At 49.1% G+C, this 20612-nt stretch overlaps 1 protein-coding gene across 1 annotated transcript in view; it reads right to left on the reverse strand.

The window, feature by feature from the left end:
- Positions 1-7846: 7846 nt before the first annotated feature.
- Positions 7847-20612, reverse strand: part of LOC141077384 (uncharacterized) — a 143312-nt gene continuing 130546 nt past the window's right edge. The window contains exons 9-12 of the mRNA XM_073564284.1: positions 17838-18146; positions 10083-10397; positions 9903-9953; positions 7847-9401 (exon numbers count right to left, since the gene is read on the reverse strand). Coding sequence (XP_073420385.1) covers positions 9118-9401; positions 9903-9953; positions 10083-10397; positions 17838-18146 — 959 coding nt within the window. The 3' untranslated portion in view covers positions 7847-9117. The remainder of the gene's footprint in view (positions 9402-9902; positions 9954-10082; positions 10398-17837; positions 18147-20612) is intronic.

The following is a 20612-nucleotide window of genomic DNA, read 5'->3' on the forward strand; positions in this document are numbered from 1 at the left end:
TCCTCTGCTTGCGACAACATTCGTAGAGGTGATCCGGGGTGCAAGGCTGTATTGTGATCCATGCTGCTGCATTCTCCACATTTCACGCTAGCTTCATAGTTCCTGGCAAAGTGAGAGGTTGTGGCACAACATTTGAAGCAGATGATGTTCTCCTTGAGAAAACCTTTGCGATCCTCCAAAGTCTTCTCCCTGTGGCTCTGCATTTTAGTAGAGGATGTGGTTTCTTGTGTAGAGGACAATATTTACTGACATCCTGAGGCTTGCTCTCGTCTGGAGGGGGTTTATTCACCTTGTGAGGAGGGCCTGTGGAATCAACATTAGTTTTATGGACTGCCACGGGTGTCTTACCGGGTTTGGCACCGGGGGCAGTGGAACATTACAAAGCAAAGTCAAAACTAGGGTCATTTCTAAACCTAGATTGTTTGGTGACAAAATCACAAGTCTCCTTCCTGCTGGGCAACCTGCAACTCATTCAATAAATCTCTCAGTTCTCTAAGCTTTAGATAACCTTTAGGTCCTATCTTAGGAAAATCATCAATTCTTTGATATAAAGCATTCTCTAGGACTTCTACTGTCACATGTCTAGTATGTGGTGCTTCACCATACCTGTAAGACACTTCTGACTCCGGATAGTCTGTGCGGTACCTTGTCGGTGAAGATGGTGTCTCTTTAAGGCGGGATGGGAGCTGTACCTTCTTCTCGGTGGACCGGTCACTGTGGTCGACATCGCTCTGCTGGACATCTCCTCGCCTATGGTAGTGAAGCTCGGGGTTGGATCGCTGGTAATCGGTATGGGCTGATCGATATGATCCTTCGGGGTTGTCATCCATGCCAAAATGTTGACGGACGTACTCTGCGACGCGTTGCGATGGATCTTGCTGCTCTAGATCTGGTCCGTGAATGCTGCTGCGTCTCTCATAATCAAGATCTTTCATAGCTTCCAAATACTCTGCTTTAGCTATTGCAGCTGCTGTCTCTTTGTCTGCCGCAAGTTTTTCTAGCTCTGCTTGCAGACGTGCGGTTTCAGCCTCTCTCTCTGCTTGCAGACGTGCGGTTTCGGCCTCTCTCTCTGCTTACAAACGTGCGGTTTCTGCCTCTCTCTCTGCTTACAGACGTGCGGTTTCGGCACCTTGATCTGCTTGTCTCAGCTTTAAATGCATCTCTCGTTCGGTGAAGGAGGATCTTGCTTTGGCTGCTTCCGAGCGACAGCAGCTAGCTCTGCTAATGACAATCTGCTGGAGCTTGCTCGTGACCTCGTTTTGAGTGAGGATGTGCTTTTCCGAGACATTGTGCGTTTAGCTGAGTATATTGGAGGGAAACAGTCTATGTATGGCGGGCTTCCGCGTGGCGGGCAAGATGTAGCACTTCTTGGCGGGCTGCAGTAGTGTTCTGCGGCTGTATGGCGGCTGCTGTGATACCCGTAAGCGGAAGTGTGGGTGTTAGCGGTCGTACAGTCTATGAAATCACCGTGTGCGATCGGCGGTCCTTTACTGAGCCCTGGGCTCTTAATCCCTGCGGCTGTATGGCAGCTGCTGTAGTACCCGTATGTGAACCAGTTTGGGTGATAGCGGTCCCGTATAGCCTGGGTAACCACCACGTGCGACCAGCAATCCGTTTTTACTGTTCTGCCTTCTTCCACGTATGACTCTGTGTGGATTCCAGCATACGGCTTAACCTTTCATCCACTCCCAGAAACAAGACTGTATGGGTGCTTAAGTCTATTATTTATTGGGATGATATGGACAACGATGGGAGATGATAACAGATGGTATAGTAGAACAGTAATAGATGATATCAGAGGTTGTTGAACACAGTTATGGATGATTTAGCAGATTGTTGTACAAAATGTGGATGATTCAGGTAAAAACTACAAGAGACAGATAATACAGCATGTCAGTACTGGTAGACAGCATACAATACACAAATACTGGCAGGTATTAGCAATGCAGGGTATTATCACAACAGTAGCAATGATACAGGATGCTGTTATCATGCATTATATAAGAGCTGAGCAACATAACATACACAGCAGCAAAGGAGAAAGAAATATCCAACACAACTAGTGGCTGCCAGCTTTACACTCAATGAGCGGAGGATGCATAACTAGAGGATGCTTATAACAAACATGCAGTGAAATAACATCACAGGAGCTGAGCATGCATTGCAAACATCATGGGGGCTGCATTATGGCTGCTAACACAGATGCATAACTCACAATTGCATTAACCTTACCAGAATCCGCTTGTTATAGCAATGGTTTTGAAAAGAGCTGAGCTAAGCAGATGTGAGCTACTCAGGAGACGGCTGGAAAAATGGTTACATGTTGTTGACCAGGGCAAAAAGAAGGTGTGGTTCTGAACAATTAACCATTTGGGGAACAGAAAATTCCAAACACATGAATAAAGAGAAGGGCAACTTATGACACCTAATGGCCATAGCTGTAACTGCACTTAAAAATATCTAGCTGCGCAGAATGGGCGTAACAAGCCAGGATCTGTATATGTACATGTATGATCCGATCATCAGCCAGTATCTGTATATGTATGACCCAGTCACCAGCCGGGATTTGTATATGTACTGTACATGCGTGATCCAGTCACCGACCAGTATCTGTATATGTACATGTATGATGTGGTCATTGGCCAGGATCTGTGTACAGTCGGTACGGAAAGTATTCGGACCCCTTTAAATTTTTCACTCTGTTTCATTGCAGCAATTTGGTAAATTCAAAAAAGTTCATTTTTTTCCTCATTAATGTACACTCTGCACCCCATCTTGTAGAAATTTTTGCAAATTTATTAAACAAGAAAAACTGAAATATCCCATGGTCATAAGTATTCAGACCTTCTGCTCAGACACTCCTATGTAAGTCGCATGCTGTCCATTTCCTTGTGATCCTCCTTGAGATGGTTCTACTCCATCATTGGAGTCCAGCTGTGTGTAATTACACTGAAAGGCCCACACCTGAGGGATCGGGGGGGAGTTAGGTTAGTGAGTTGAGGTGATCGGCTTGTCTAAACAGATGTGTTTAAAAACATGGGGACTTGGTATTAGTTGGATTGTTCGGGGTAGTGCATTCAAGAAAACTGACGCAGCACGTGAGAAGTCTTGGAAATGGAGGTGCGAGGTTTGGATTATGGAGGATGTTAATCTTAGATCAGTTTCAGAATGGAGGGCACAGGTAGGTTTATAGACAGAAATGAGGGATGAGATGTAGCGTGGTGCAGAACTGTGGAGAGCTTTGTGAGTGAGAGAGATGAGTATGTATTGTATTCTGTAGCAAATGGGTAACCAGTGCAATGACTGGCACAGGGTGGTGTGATTGGTGAAGCAGCTGGACAGGAATATGACCCTGGCTGCTGCATTCAGAACAGATTGGGAAGGAGTTTGGTTAGAGGGATACCGACCGGAAGAGAGTTACAATAGTCCAGACGAGACTGAATAAGAGCAACAGTAAGAGTTGTTGCTGTTTCAAAGGTGAGAAAGGATTCTGGAGATGTTTTTCAGATGCAGGTGACATGAGCAAGTGAGTGATCAGATATAGGGAATAAGGGAAAATTGTGTGCCAAATATAACCCCAAGACAGAGGGCGTGCTGCTGGGAGTAATGGTTAAACCCTTCACCATAATTTCAATGTCAGGTAGAGTAAGGTTAGTAGACGGAAGAAACACAAGGAGTTCAGTTTTGCAGAGACTCAGTGTCAGATAGAGGGATTACATGATGTTAGAGACAGTGGGCAGACAATCCCTGGTATGTTGTATTAGGGTGGGGTGATGTCAGGAGTAGAGATGTATAATTGGGTGTCATTAGCATAGAGATGGTACTGGAAACCAAATCTGCTGTGTTATGAATGGGTCACCGAGGAGGAAAAAACCTAAACAAGCTAAGCCCAGAAAAACCAGAGAGGTTGATAACTATGCAGATTGCAGATCCCTGATCCTAACCACACAACTAGCAGCAGCCGTGGAGCGTACCTACGATGAACCTAGACGCCTCGTCGCGGCCGGAGGACTAAATAAGCCTAAAGCAAGAAAACGGGAAAACTAACTGCCCCAGAGCAGACCCCAAAGGAATAGACAGCCCCCACACATGTATTGACGGTGAAACAAGATGAAGGCACAAACACAGGCAGGAAAATAGGCTGAGCAAATGATGGGGCCCAAACTAACTAGAAAGGAGAGGAAAGGAAATATACTGTCTGCAATCTGCCCAAAACCCTACAAAATAATGTCCAACACTACTGATAACAAAATTAACCCTGAAGTCACTAGACTTCTCCCACTATATCAGCACTCTGAAATATTCTGAGACAGAGCAAAAAGAGGCCAATCTAATAAGGGACAAAAAGCAGATTGGCAAATACATATAAATAAGAGTGGAAATTCAGCACAGCCCCAGCCGGGGCTGGCTGACCACACAAAAAACTGAATAGACCAACAAAATCAAGTGTGAACATTAGCAGAGAAACTTAGCTTGAGCTGACTGGAACAGAGCTGAGAACCAAGACCTGACAAGCAGAAGGAATCACCAGCACCAGAGTAGGGCGTCGGCTGTCTTAAATCCAATCTGAGATTCCTGAGGTCCAATCGTCATCCTCATTATCAGGTGGCAGATCTCTACTGATTAAATCAGCCTCACTACCTCCTGTTACCACCAGAGGGAGCCTGGAAGGAGAACTCACAACTGGTAGACCAGAAAATGAACTCACAACACTGCTGATTGTTTGACCAATAGGGGCAGTGTACAAGAAGAGGAGGGGGCCTAGAACCGATCCTTGAGGAACCCCAACAGTAAGGGGAAGGTGAGAGGAGGAGGAACCAGCAAAAGATACAGTAAAGGAGCAGTCAGAGATAGGAGAACCAGGAGAGAACGGTGTCCTTGAGGCCGATGGAGTGGAGCATAGTGAGGAGGAGCTGATGATCCACCGTGTCGAATGCTGCAGAGATCCAAGTCGTTTTGGATTGTTAGCTAGTGAAGTGATGAGGGTGTTGAAGTAGGATTGTTTGGCCAGATAAAGGCAGAGTAATAAGTTTTGGGCATGAACTTATAGTGGATGAAATACTCTGCTAAAAGCAATTTTCTCCACTGACGCTCAGCGCACCTTGGGCAATGCTGTAGAAAGCGTGTTTGCATCGTGTTCCATGGTTGCCGTCTTCTGTGTCGGGTCTTTCTGCGTGTGGCAGGTGCTGCTTCATCCAGGGCGCTCTGCAATGTATTATTGTAGTGTGGACAGGAGAGGCATGAGATGGGAGCTAAAGGTGGGTAGATTGTCCATAAGCTGCTGGGTATTAATGGTACGTGTATTCCTGTAAGTGGGGTGTCCTGGGTGAGGCAATGGTTCTTGACAGAGAAGGAAAGAAGGTTGTGGTCAGAGCGCAGGGAGTAGAGCTGGGAGGAGGCCAAGGCCAGAGTATTCCCATCTTCATCAATCCAAACACTTTAAACCTCATATCATGGAAAAATTGAACAATGATCCCTCCAGAATCAATACATACCACCAAAAGGCAACAAAAAAAGGAGCAAAAAGATCCAAAAATACAAATTTTATTTAAATAAATACAAAAGTATCATATTAACACTATATAATGCACATAAGAGATACAGAGCACATATAAAGAGGTAAATACCTCACCTGGATGGACAAACAAGCATTGTTGTGGATAAGAAAAATTGTATAGGGTCACAACATATAGGCCAAACACAGCATGAACTCATGTAGTGCAGATCCCAATTATGCACCATGTAAGGGGATATAGAAACATTACTCCTTCATAAGCAAAAACTTTTGCTCACATGATATTCATCCCCCTAATGCGTCAGATGGGAAAGAGTACACCTCCTGATGAAACTGCAGAGGCGGTGAAACACGCGTCGGGGTGCGTTACGGGTCTACAACCAGGTTGCAGCATGACGACAGGTATATTTACACAATATGTACTGTGAATGTTGTGATGTTTATCGATACCACATGGGATTTATACTCATTCCCATCTGGCGCACTAGGGGGATGAATATCATGTGAGCAAAAGTTTTTGCTTATGAAGGAGTAATGTTTCTATATCCCCTTACATGGTGCATAATTGGGATCTGCACTACATGAGTTCATGCTGTGTTTGGCCTATATGTTGTGACCCTATACAATTTTTCTTATCCACAATGCTTATTTGTCCATCCAGGTGAGGTATTTACCTCTTTATATGTGCTCTGTATATGATACTTTTGTATTTATTGAAATAAAATTTGCATTTTTGGATCTTTTTGCTCCTTTTTTGCTCTCTTTTGGTGGTATTCCCATCTTCATGTGTAGGAGAGTAAGTAAACTGTGAGAGGCCAAATAAGGAGGTTAGAGAAAGTAGATTAGAGACAGATTGGGAGATGGGATCATTGATGGAGGAAAGATAGAAAGGGAGGAAGCCAGGTGGCAAAGTGATCCATGAACTGACAGAAGGAGCCGGGAGGGCGATGCACAACCACAACTCGCAGCGAGAAGGGTTTGAAGAGTCTAACAGTGTGGACTTCAAAGGAAGGAACGGTGGGAATGGTGGCTCAGTGGTTAGCCTTGCAGCGCTGGAGTCCTGGGTTCAAATCCCACCAAGGACAACATCTGCCAGGAGTCTGTATGTTCTCCCCATGTTTGCGTGGGTTTCCTCCAGGTATTCCGGTTTCCTCCCACATTCCAAAGACATAATGATAGGGAATTTAGATTACAAAGAGAAGGCTGGTAGTGCAATAAGAGACTGCGCTGCTGTGGTAGAATTCAAGTTATCTTTATTGCCCTGATGAAGTGAGCTGGGACTGGCTCAGGAAACGCGTTGGCAATAAAGATAACTTGAATTCTACCACAGCAGCGCAGTCTCTTATTGCACTACCAGCCTTCTCTTTGTACCAAGTCCTTGGACCTCGTGCAGACTGCTGCAGCTGTTTTATGCGATTATAGGTATTGTGACTCTCACAACCCTATCAGGTGAGCCTAACACTTGCTGTGCACTCATCTACTTTCCATACAGACCTACGCATTGGAAGCGCCCTGTCTCCCCCTTTTCTTTTCACAGGGAATTTAGATTGTGAGCCCCACCGGGGACAGTGATGATAATGTGTGCAGTTTGCGGAATATGTTAGCGCTATATAAAAATAAAGATTATTATTTATTATTAGATTAAGGAACCATAAGTGAGTACAGGTGTTGGGGGGTTACCTGGAAGCACATTGTGATGAAAGGAGCAGACCAATACCTCCATCTTGTCTGTTCTCAGGTCTGACGGTATGAGAAAACTTTAGCCCACCAAACTAGAGAACAGCAGCAGGGGCAGTAGTGTCCGACTGCCGGATCCATGTTTCTGTAAGGCCAGGTTCACACAGCGTTAATGCAGTCCCGTCAACAAAATAGCGTTGGCGGACTGTGTTAACGCTACTCCCTAACGCGATCGCGTAATGCGGTTTCACTAGCGCAGATGCGTTAGCGATGCGTTCGTCTATAGCAGTCTATGAGTTCGTTAACGCATCCGTTAAATAGCGTTAATGCTGCTATGTAACGGATGCGTTAAACGCACCCCCCTAACGCAATATGAACCCGGCCTAAGAGCTTACAGAAACATGGATCCGGCAGTCGGACACTACCTCCCCTGCTGCTGTTCTCTCATTTGGTGGGCTGAAGTTAGGGAATTAGGAAGGAAAAATCATGAATGTAAGTTAGTTTATTACATGCTGACCATGCATTCCAGAGGAAACAATTAAAAGAGATAGGAGAGGGCATGCACCGAATATTAATAAGATTAGTGGAGGGAGGCGCAGGGTTGGGGGAGAAATCACCAGCGACTAAGAGAAGGAGAAAAAAAACTGCTCAGCGTAGGTGCTGAAATTCTTATTATTATTTGTTTGATTCCATGGTGCTGTACATCAGACGGGGTTACGTCAAAATACAAATATCACTTACAGTAGACAAACTAATAATGGTAGACTGGTACAGAGGGGAGAGGACCCTCCCCTTGGGGCTTACATTCTACAGGATTATGGGGAAGACAGTAGGTTGGTAGTTGTAGTAGCTCCAATGGTGTTGAGGTGGTAGCGTGGTCATTGCAGGCTGTAGGCTTTCTTGAAGAGATGGGTTTTCATGTTCTGTCTGAAGGATCCAAATATGGTGGATAATCAGACGTGTTGGGACACAGAATTCCAGAGGATGGGGGATATTCAGGAGAAGTCTTAGAGGAGATAGGGTGAGAAGTGAATAAGTGTGGAGGAGAGGAGGTCTTGGGAGGACCGGAGAGTACGTGAGGGAAGATATTCAGAGATTAGTTCGGAAATATACGGAAGAGAAAGGTTATGGAGGGCTTTGTAGGTCAGTGTTAGCAGTCTGAACTGAATACGCTGGGAAATTGGGAGCCACAGAGGAGGATGTTGCAGTAGTCGAGGCAGGAGATGATTAGGGCATGCACAAGCATTTTGGTACAGTGAGGGTTGAGGAAAGCACGAATTCCGGAAATATTTTTGAGCTGGAGATAACAGGAGGTAGAGGGCAGAGTCAAGGACAGGGCAGAGTCAAGGGCAGGGCAGAGTCAAGAGATTTTCGGGACAGGGGAAAGTCTGATGTCATTTATTGTGATAGATAGATGAGGTAGGGAAGATATGTGAGATGGAGGAAAGATAATGAGTCCAGATTTGTCCACATTGAGCTTGAGGAAGCGAGAGGAGAAGGAGGATATGGCTGATAGACACTCTGGGATTCTGGACAGCAGAGATGTGACATCTGAGCCAGAGAGGTAGATCTGAGTGTCATCAGCAGGTGGTACTGGAAGCCATAGGACTTTATGAGTTGTCTCAGGCCAAGAGTATAAATGGAGAAGAGTAGGGGTTCCAGGACAGAGACTTGAGGGACACCAACAGAGAGATTATCCCAGGACCATAGACATTGATCAGTCCACACTCTCTCCATATTACCCCAGGAACATAGTCATCGATCAGTCCGTGCTCTCTCCATATTACCCCAGGACCACAGACATCGATGAGTGTGCTCTCTCCATAATATCCCAGGACCATAGACATCGATGAGTGTGTGCTGGATGACATTGTCCCCAGGAGTTTTGACATTGAAGACTCGCTCTCCATTGAGTCCAGCAGATCTCATTGAAGCTTCAGGGTGAAATGTTCCTCTTGTGTCTGTAGATTATAGGTCACCTCACATGTGATTGTGCAGTCTCTGTCCGTCTCCTGTGCAGTGAAGGTGACTGTGGAGGAGCTGCCGGATCCCGTCGTCATGTTCTGGATCTCACCATCAATAGGAAACATCCCTTTACTCCAGGAGAATACAGAATCAGCCGCGTCACATCCATCCACATAGCATGTGAGTGTAACGTTCTCTCCCACCTGGGGACTCTCCGGCAGGCACTGGATGCCTCTGGTCTTCACTGTGGAAAGAAGATAATGGACAATAAACTGCTGCTTCACCTTATCATTATTGCACAATGTTATTAATGACCCCACACCCCGAAAAGCAGAGACTCCCCAACAGGTATAAATCCATCACACAAGTTCTTCATCTTTTGACAGGTGGGTGACAATCCTGCGAGAAATACATGTATGGCTAACCACTTCCATCACTGGAGCTTTCTATTGTGCCACCATAATTGTCCATTGTGTGGACTTTCCCTTTAGTCATAGACCTGTGGTTTCTGTTCTGATTATTTCTTCATGTCTGTTTGACAAAAGCTCCAGAACTTGAGTAATAGGTGAACTCTATATTTTATGAAATTCTGCTTCTATCCCTCACATAGGTCCGACAGATTGAGGATCTAAGCTCATGGCGCCTTCCTCTCCCGATTCCCATCTGTTCAGTGATTTCAGTGACTCTCATGGCGCCTTCCAAATGTTGGTGGCCCTGTCATTGTGCCCAGATGCCCGTCACTTACCGGAGCCTGGAGGTCTGGCGGGAGGACGTCGTTCATGCTCAGAGGTCCTTCCTAATAACAGAGCAATGTGTGAGAAGTGTTATTGTACCTGAGCAGAGTCAGTCGGTGGCTGCACAGAGACACTGTGAGCAGACAGCGCTCTCCTGCACCTCATGAATGTCTCGTGAGGGTGTCTCGTACCTGACAGGCGCAGGGTGTACAGCTGCTCATACACTTTCTTAGTGACAGAATGTGTCGCCTCGCAGCGGATGGACGTCAGATGGTCACTGTCCTGCGGAGTGAACTTCAGGCTGCTGGCACAACGGCATAGAAAGTCCTTCCCAATCTCGGGATCTCTCGTAATCACGACATCACTCGGAAACGGGTTGAAGTCTTTATACCATTTCACTCGAATGTCTGGTGTGAATCCGGATATCATCGTTGTAAATATGGCTTCCTTCCCTGCGACAAGTCTCTCCGGCAGCACCGTTATGTCTGAAAATGCCGGAGCTTTATCTGCAGGAGAAACCAGAAAAGAGGGAAATTACTCCAATCCCTGCGCACCCTGCAGAGCGAAGACCCGAAAAGCTTCTGTTTTGGACCCCTAGGGCTGCTGCCAGCTTCATAAATCATGCGTTCACTCATTGTACAGGACATAATTCTCATACGCCTCATACTGTAATCTACTGCACCTCGTATATTATTGGGAGAGGTGTACTTTGGGGGGTGGCGTGGTGTCCAGCTCCAGCTCTGCCATGTGGACAACCATTTATCTATTGTGCTGTAAATGTGGTGAGAGCTGATGGATTGCTTCCTGACACTCAAGGGTTAAATGTATTTGATGCTCATATATGTGGTAAAGGTATAATATCCACTGGGGCTGCAGTTAGCTGTGACAATGTTAACTGTAGTGGCCAGCTCAGTTTGGGAGTGGGAACTGAGTGTTAGTGGCAAGTGCAGGAAGTGACAGTCAGTCTGTGTGAGGGCAGCATTGAGTAATGTAGCAGGCCTGGGCTGCTAGGGACAGTGTGAGCCTAATATTCGGGGCAGAGGATTACTGAAAATACGCTTCCGTGTGATTCCGTCCAAATGAGCTGTGGCAACCTCGAGAGGGACAACAGGGACTTGGGGCACACTCAGCTTGTGAAGCTACAGGGAAAGATGGACTCAGACTACATGGGGTGGAAGGTACTGTATTTCAGTCCAGATATACTGCTAGAAGTGAGGAGATTCCCTAGGACTAGAAACGCCAGCAAGAGGGACATGCCACCTATACAGAGAACCAGGACTGAAGTTGTATCTGGGACCTGTGGGAAAGACCCGGTGGGCCTTATCCTCTACATCTGTCTGTAAATACTGTACAGACTGACATTCACAAAGTGTTTGGTTGTTTTTGTGAACCTGGTGTCTTCTGGATTAATTGCTGCCCTGGTTCCAGACGAAGGATTCCTGGAGTTAGAAGCGGCCTGCGGCCCTGAAGTAAGTGTGATGCCCACACACACACACAGCAGCACACGGGGACTGGGCCACGAGCTGTCTGTAGGATGCCAAAGCGAGAGGGAACAGAAGGTCGCCTACGACTACCCCACTTGGGCATCTTACAGTGCAGTATCAGATCAGTATGGGTCCAACACCTGGCACCCCCAACCAACATTTATTGGCCCTAGTGGAGGACCATTATTCGTATTATATGGAATGCCGCTCTCTGTGTAGTGAACGCTCCCGAGTACAGCAGATCAGCGTCTATTCAGTGCAGTTCTCAGCAGGGAGAACAGCAGTGCACAGAGCCATGCGGTCTTGTTCCACACACGGTGCATCTCGCCACCACTGCAGCTGAAAGCCGGGTGTCGGAGCCCCTCTCATCACAGATCATTGAATACTGACCCTTAAAGCGACTCTCAGTATTTATATAAAGCGTCATCTGCTGTATGCGTCACCATCGCTCCTGATGGCGATGTCCAGGCTCCTCTTACTCCACCTAAGATGTGCATACAGCAGTCTGAGACCCTCCTTGCTGTTTGGTGCTTATGACACGATCTCAGACACAGTACGGGGAGAAGAGAGTGGATTCTGACAGCACCAGCCACACAGAGGCCACCAGGTTCACTGCGTTCCCCAGCCAATGTTAAGGCCTTGTTCCCACAATGAATTTGTGGGGAGTATTTTACACTATGATTTTTCAAAAAATAGGTATTAGACCTACCGGTAATGATGTTTCCAGGAGTCCATCCTGACAGCACCATGGAGGACGTCCTCCTCCTCCTTACAGGGACAGGAAAGCACATGAGAGGTTAAAAGGCCCCGTCCCACCCCTTTCCCTCAGTGACTTAACAAGGACCACAGCATGGATAATGCTATAACTCTTTTAATGGTATCATCATATTACATCATATGACATAACTTAACAAAACATAACATAACAGGGAGGGAACTACCCGTGCTGTCAGGATGGACTCTTGGAAACATCATTACCGGTAGGTCTAATACCTATTTTCCAGGACGTCCACCTGACAGCACCATGGAGAGTACCAAAGCACCTCCTCAGGGTGGGATCACCGCCTGGAGAACTTTTCTCCCAAATGCGGTATGTTGGCCTGATAGCAGGTCATGTTTGTAGTGCTTGCAAAATGTATTCAGGCTGGCCCAGGTTGCCGCTCTACAAATCTGCTCGACTGAGGCGCCTGCGCGCTCGGCCCAGGAGGCTGAAACTGCCCTAGTAGAGTGGGCTCTTAAGGTATCTGGTGGGTTGGCGCCTTCCGACTGGTAGGCGTCTGAAATTACTGATGTGATCCATCTTGCGATGGACGCCTTAGAGGCTTTTCTCCCCCTATTTTTTACCCCCGAAGAGGATGAACAGGTTTGAGTCAATATGCCAGTCATTGGTGGCCTCTAGATAGCTTATAACTGCCCGTCTTACGTCTAGGGAGTGGAGACGCTGTTCTTTCTCATTGCGGGGATTGCTGCAGAAGGATGGTAGCACCATCTCCTGATTTATATTCTGGTAAGAGTCTACCTTGGGGATAAAAGCCGGATCTAATCTTAAAGTTATATGATCACCTCTGATCTGGAGATATGGATCCTTGGTGGACAGGGCCTGGATCTCCCCTATTCTTTTGGCCGTGGTGATGGCTACGAGGAAAGCCGTCTTTCGAGAGAGAGTCGAAATGGACATTCTATCACTAGGCATGTAGGGGTCCCTACATAAAGATCTGAGTACCAGGCCGAGGTCCCAGGGCAGGGTGAGCTGCCTAATTGTGGGGCGAAGATGCTGCGTGGCCTTTATGAATCTTACCACCCAAGGATGGGAGGCTAAAGGGTAGTCAAAGAAGGCGCTCAAAGCCGAGATCTGGACCTTTAACGTGCTGGGTTTAAGCCCCTTATTATATCCCGACTGCAGAAAGTCTAGGACACTAGGGAGGTCAGGGGTACCTGCCGAGAGGTCGGACCTGCCACCTTCCAGGCAGAATCTCTTCCATATTTTTCTGTAGATTGCGGATGTTACCGGTTTCCTGCTGGCCAGTAGAGTGGATATGACCTGCTCAGATAAGCCCTTTGCTCTCAGGATGTCCCTTTCAGGATCCATGCCGAGAGGCGTAGCCTTGCTGGGTCTGGATGGCGAATCGGCCCCTGGTGGATAACATCTCCCTTCAGGGGTAGCTCGACTGGGTTTCCTACTGCCATGGCTCCTAGCAGCGGAAACCAGCTTCTCTTTGGCCAGTATGGCACTATTAATATCACCGACGCGCGGTCCTCGCAGATCTTCCTGAGTACTGTCGGTATCAGCGCCAGTGGCGGGAAAGCATACAAGAGGGGTTCCGTCCAGGCCTGGCTCAGGGCATCTACTCCGTCCGGGTGGTCTGCTGGGTTCAAGAAGTAGAATCTGGCGATCTTTGAGTTCTTCCGGTTTGCAAACAGGTCTATACTGGGGGTTCCCCAACCCTGACAAAGCTGATGGAAGATTTCTTCGTTTAGTTCCCACTCTGTCGGGCTGACCAGCTGTCTGCTTAGATAGTCTGCTACTACGTTCTGAGAACCCTCTAGGTGGATTGCCGTTATGGAGAGGACCACCTCTTCTGCCCAGGCGAATATTCGACCTGCGAGTGCCTGGAGTGGTCGATGTCTCGGACCTCCCTGGTGTTTCAGGAATGAGACTGCCGTTGTGTTGTCGGACAATATCCGGACATGTTGATTTCTCACTACCGACCGGTTCTGACGCAGGGCTTCCCAGACCGCATAGAGCTCCCTGAAGTTGGAGGATCTGCTTCTGATGCTGACCGGCCATCTTCCTTGAAAAATTCTCCCTTCTACGTGGGCTCCCCATCCCCATGTACTGGCGTCTGTGGTGATTACCACGTACGGCGAGGTTGTCCATAGCACGCCCACCTGTAAGTTCTGGGGCTGTATCCACCACCGCAGGGATCTTCTTACCGTGTCTGGTAAGGATATGGGCCCGTCGAGAGAATCCTGATGCCTGTTCCATCCAGCGAGGATTTCCTTTTGCAGGGGCCTCGAATGGGACTGGGCCCATCTGACGCATGGAATGCAAGGCGTCATCAGACACAGAACTTCCATTGCACCTCTTATGGAGGAGCGGTGTCTCAGTAGTCCCTTGACTCTGTCTTGAATTGTCTGCTGCTTTTTTCTCGGTAGCCGGGATATTCTGTCTCTTGAATCCAGAAGGACTCCCAGGAAGATCTTACTGCTTTCTGGTTTTAGGTCTGACTTCTGGTCGTTGATCAGCCAGCCGAGATACTCCAGTGTTCTGATCGTTCGGCTTCTGTCCTGGATGAGCCTTTCTTCTAATTCTGCGACTAGGAGAAAGTCGTCTAGATACGGTATTATAATGACTCCCTGCTTTCTCAGGTAGGCTACCACCTCCGCTACCAGCTTTGTAAATATTCGAGGGGCCGAAGCCAGCCCGAACGGAAGGCACTGGAACTGGAAGTGGCAGGTCCGGGATGGTAGACTGATTGCGAATCTTAATAGGCTTTGAGATGCGGGATGGATGGGGACCTGATAGTATGCACTCTTCAGGTCCAGAGTACACATGACAGCATCCATGTCTATAAGTTGAATCGCTGAGCGTATTGATTCTATTCGAAACCTTTTGTATACCACCCAGGCATTTAGGGGTTTTAAGTTTATAATTGTTCTGGCCTCGCCAGATGGTTTTGTAATGGAGAATAGGGAAGAGTAATGACCTTTTCCCCTCTCCTGCTGCGGAACTGGCACTATGACCTCTGACCGGAGCAGGTCCTGTAGGTCTGCCCACATGGTAGAGTCTTCCGGGACTACGATGGGGGCGATGTATCTGTAAGGGGGAGGGGAATAACACTCTATGCTGTACCCTTCTGTGATGGTTCTGAGGACCCACCGGTTCTGGGTTACCTGGCGCCACCTTGCTGCGAATCGTCGCATTCTTCCCCCGACACCTATGGCGTCATTGCCTTCTAGACCTGGAGGATGACGCGAAAAGAGGGGCCTTGCTTCTCCCCCCTTGGCTCTGAGTGTTTCTAAAGGAGCCCCTGTTGGATCTACCCTGGCTCCTAAAATCGGTCTGTCTCCTGAAAAAGGACCCTCTACGAAAGGACTGGGGACGCTTGGGTTTTTCTTCTGGAAACCCCTTGTTTTTGTCAGACACCTGCTCTAGGATGCTATCTAGAGCTGGCCCGAACACCCTTGAGCCTGAAAAGGGGATGGAGCAAAGCTTTGCCTTTGAAGCGTTATCCCCAGACCAAGACTTCAGCCAAACCGCTCGCCTAGCTGCGTTGGAAAGGGAGCTGTTTCTGGCTGCGAATCTTACTGATTCGGCCGATGTATCTGAAAGGAACGCAGTGGCTGATTTCATCAGAGGGAGGGAAGCTAGGATCTCAGATCTAGGGGTCATGTTGGATAAATGCTCTTCCAACTGCCCCACCCATAGGAACATGGACCTGGCCACTGAGGTGGCTGCTATGTTAACCTTAGTAAGGGCAGCTGCCGATTCCCATGTTCTCTTTAACAGAATATCCGCCTTCCGGTCCATCGGGTCTCTGAGACTTGATGAGTCCTCGAAGGGGATGGCGGTTTTTTTTGGTCACCCTAGCTACAGGAACATCGATTTTAGGAATTTCCTCCCACAATCGTGTTTCCTCTGGGTCAAAGGGCAGTCGGCTCTTAAAGTCCCGAGACAGTACAAGTCGCCGTTCTGCCTCTTTCCATTCTTCTAGGACCATTGTCTTAATGTGTTCGCTTACGGGGAACACAGTTTGTTTCCGAGCGACCAGTCCCCCAAACATCAGGTACTGTCGGGACTGCGGTTTTGGAACATCCTCTATCTGCATGGTGTTCCTTACCGCCTGCACCAAGTCCTCGGTGTCCTCTAACTTAAACAGGTATTTCCTGCCTGGGTCCCTCCTGTCAGTCGGGATCTCCCCCTCCTCGGGATCCGAGTCCCGGGGGTCTGACCCTTCAGGCGAACTTGTCTCCGAGGCTAGCTCCATCTCCCACCTCGGCCGCTTCCGGCTTGGCCCCGGACTAGGGGACTGCTGCCGTGAGGGACTGGATCTGGAGGCCTGTACTTCCTCCCGAATCAAGGATCGCATCTCGGCCAGGACGGACGGCTGCTCGTCTCTTACGACCCTTGAAGTGCAGGGTCTGCAGAGAGTCTTGGTATAGTTGTCTGGCAGCTTTACCCTGCAAACCGGGCATCTGACAGACTTAGATGTGGCCTTTACCGAGTCCTTAACCTCTGTCGAGGGGGCTGGGGTACCCTTCTCCTGTACGATACAGAACAGGGATAGTCGGGTCAGTTGTCCTGGGCTGCGGGGAAGGCCGTGTGGGGGTTGGATTGCGCCAGGCGCACTTACCCCTCTGTCGGCTGGCGCCTCTGGGTCCATACCAGTGAAGCAGCTGTTGCCTGCGGTGAGCTGCTAGCGTGCGGTGAACTCCTGGTCTGCGGTGAGCTGCTGGCGTGCGGTGAGAGCTGCTGATGCGGCGAGCTGCTGGCGTGCGGCGGGCTGCTGGCGCGCTGTTTTCAAATCGGCGCGTGACGTCATCGCCGCGCGCCGGCCACTTCCGCTTCCTGTTCTGAAGCCCCGCCCACCGAGCGTCTTGCAATGGCGGCGCCCATTGCGGGGACCCGGCTCCAGCTGCCCCGGATTCTCTCTCACCAGCGCCCACACCGCCGGCTGCGTGCGGGGCAACCGCTTCCAGCCGCAACCGCCGCGCGGTCTGTATGTCGCGCCGGCATCGCTCGCTGCCTGCGGGGACCCGGGCGACTGCCGCGTGGCCTGGAGCCGAGAGCCTCCCACCGGGAGGAGCGGCTTCCTCCAGGAGCGACGTCCTGCTCCTGGCTTTGGGGCAGAGGGACTCCCCACCGGGAAGTGTCGGCCCTGGGCATCCTGACAGGGGGAAGGATTGGACCGGCCGCCCGATCCCCCTGCGCCCTCAGGTAATCTTCCTGCTCCTCTCGTATGTCCCTCCGTGCAGGGACAGGAAAGACACTGAGGGAAAGGGGTGGGACGGGGCCTTTTAACCTCTCGTGTGCTTTCCTGTCCCTGTAAGGAGGAGGACGTCCTCCATGGTGCTGTCAGGTGGACGTCCTGGAAAAAATCATGTAATCTGTTTTGCTTAATAGATGCAAAAATCTGCAACAAAAGCTCATTGTGAGAACTTAGCCAAGTGAATTTTTCCGATCAAGCTGTCCTGCGTGTGTACTTGAGGAGTGACAACATTTCTGGACATTATGTGACTGGTCTTTTCTGGACATAGTGTAATTACTAAGTTAAATGTTTGTTAAACCAGAGGTCACCCTAAGTTTTCACGGCTTGACTACCTTCACACCTGCGGGACTGCTATCTGATATGACACACCGGCTGAGCGCGGGCATGGCGCCCTTTACCCTGTCTATGATGGGAAGGGGCTACGTCCATTGTTCTATCATGCATTAGATGCCATCTCGGAGCGGCTTCTTACCTGGGAGCGGGAGGTAATGGCTCTTCTTCAGGGTCACGTTCTGGTGGGTCACGGAGCAGCTGTAGGCTTTCCCATAGTCCAGAGCTGTGGCGGTTATCTGGAGGGAGCAGGATATTGACCCGTCCGTCTCGGTGATTTGCTTCTGGAGTCCTTCTCTCTTCTCCAGCGGTTTCTCCCCCTTCAGCCATGTCACCGTTATGTGTTGAGGATGAGCGTTGGTCACCTGGCAGCGCAGAGTCACAGGCTGTCCATAGCGGAGGACACGGGGCTCGCTGAGGAGGTCACCAAGGACGGGGAGCCCTGAGGAGGCTGAGAAGACACTTCATGTCACAATGGGACAACGGCATGAAACATGGAGGAGTGTTACAGTATATATGGGCGGTGATTCCTCAGGACAGAACATTGGGGGTTACAGATAAATGAGTGATAACGTGTAGGAGGAAGGTGGGACTCGATGTAACTAGGAGGGATCCCGGATGTGACATGGCTGCCGCTCCTCGTCTGGTCCCATCACGTGGCCCCTTCTTACTGAGTGACGGGCTCCAGTGAGACGGACATTGTCCTCATGAGAGACAAGAGTGGTAACAGAGGTTAGGATGGCTTGTCGGAGGGCAGCGACACAGGGCATGCAGGGATGGCTAACCAGCGCCATATCCAGCTCTATTGTGCCACTTAGAAACCAATGCACAGAGCACTGGCGCAGCTTCCCGGGGTCAGCACCACAGCAAAAAAGGCGCCATTTTTTAGTTTTGTATTGGCCAAGCTATTTTACAAACAAAAGTGACGCCCGCTCCCTTCATCATATGTAAAACGCAGTAAGTTTTGAATCTTCGGTAGTTTCACAGGAATTCAGGCAGAGTGGAAAGAAAAAAGAAAACATCCATTTTTTCCCCCACTAAAATGTACTAGACCCAATGTTTTCATTTTCCCAAGGGGTAAGAGAAGACCATGCACCCCACCATGTGAGTGGCATTGGCGGAGTGCAGAAATACTCCAGATTTAGTCAGGAACACATCCACCTGGGGTCTGAGCTTTTTGATGGATGTCCTGAAGTGGAAATTGTTCTTTTGCGCCACTTAGGTGTCTACTTTCTTGTGCTACTATGAAAACACTTATAAAACTTGAATGTGTTTGTGATCGATTGCCTAGACATATGACAAAACTGAGGCATGAAGGGGGCGTGGTCTGGATCTCACACAGGGAGGACGTGTTTTACAGCAGCTCCCGCTTCCAGCCACAAAATCAACTAATTTGGACCCGGATGAGAGAGGCAAAAACAATTCTTAGAGTCCCCCGGGTTTGGAGAAGAAGGTGAGGGGTGGTGGAGAGACGAAAGGGGCTGCTGCCCTCCGCTGTGACACCGGAGCGCAGAGCGGCCTCGTGGAGAGTGCTGCGGCGCCGAAGCGGAACAGGCGCCATCTTTACATCCCCCTGTTGAACAGGGCCTGACAGCCGGACCACGGGAGGCCCTAGGTGGGGACGTGAGACCGCGGAATAAGGAGCGGTCTCGCCCGTTGGAACAAAAGGCGGTGAGGAGAGCCCCCCGGTGAGCTGTCTGTGGGACCTGCGGGGGTCACTATCGCTATCGTTGTGTGAGGTGACGGAGAGTGCTGGCTCTGGGCCAGAGAGGTTGTTGACGACCCCCTGTTTTTTGTTCTGCTGAGACTTATCCCAGGGACCGGGTTGTTCTTGAAACGGGGGATACAGCTCTCCCCCCGTAGGGGTGCCGCTGCCTGCAGACATATATGACATTGGTGGGGAGGTCATTGTGTCACTTCTGAAGTGCCACGGGGGGGAAGTTGGCGCTGCCCTGCCCCCGCTGGCCCCAGCGGGCTTCTACGGATGTTCCCATATATTAGCCCCTCACCCTTCAAGCTGCATGGGGTTATTTATATATAGAAAAATGTGCTACTAGACTTTTCTTGACGCACGAGTGGTGAATTAAAGGCAAGCTTCACTTAAGCAAAATGGTCAAAACTAACAAAGAGCGTGTAAAACCCGTGGCTGCAGAGGTGTATCGAAGCAGACAGGGTGAAATGGATAAATTTTTGAAAAATAAATCTGCATCAACTAGGCCTAATGCCAAGAGGCTCCCTGCAGAGGTTGTGGAAGAGGAGCGTGTAGAGGACTCTGACTCCAGTGATGATGCTTCCGGCAGCGATGTTACGCAATCGGACTCTGGGAAACTTTCTAAATCGGTCTTTAAAAAATTATTAACACAAGCTATAAAACCACTAGTTACTGAGATATCTGGTATGAGAGCGGACTTACTGCATATTGGTAATAGAGTGGAGTCCTTGGAGTCATCCCAGTCCTCTATCATTAGCCACTCCAATGCCATGAGAGAGCATCTGGACTACCACAGAGTACAGCTTAACAACTCTCTTCTGGCCCTTGAGGACCAGGAAAATCGGAGTCGTAGAAAGAACATACGGATAAAAGGATTGCCTGAAAGTGTTTCTGCAGAAATATTGGAAAAATCTACGAAGGAGATCTTCGCCCTTTTAATCCCACAAGAAAAATGTGACCGCATTGTAATAGAAAGGGTGCACAGATCACTTAGACCAAAGCCGAAGCCAGCGGAACCTCCGAGGGATGTGATTTGCGGCCTACTGAGTTATCTGGATACCAATGCTATTTTGTCTGCATCAAGAGACACTAAAAATCTTTCTTATGAGGGATCTGCTATTCATCTTTATCAGGACGTTGCGCCGTCAACCCTTGCGAAAAGAAGAATCCTAAGGCCCCTCCTGGCAGTGTTGCGCTCACGTAAAA

This window comes from Dendrobates tinctorius, unplaced genomic scaffold, assembly GCF_039654945.1.
Source record: "Dendrobates tinctorius isolate UK_male_01 unplaced genomic scaffold, ASM3965494v1 ptg000445l, whole genome shotgun sequence".
NCBI classification, from domain to species: domain Eukaryota; kingdom Metazoa; phylum Chordata; class Amphibia; order Anura; family Dendrobatidae; genus Dendrobates; species Dendrobates tinctorius.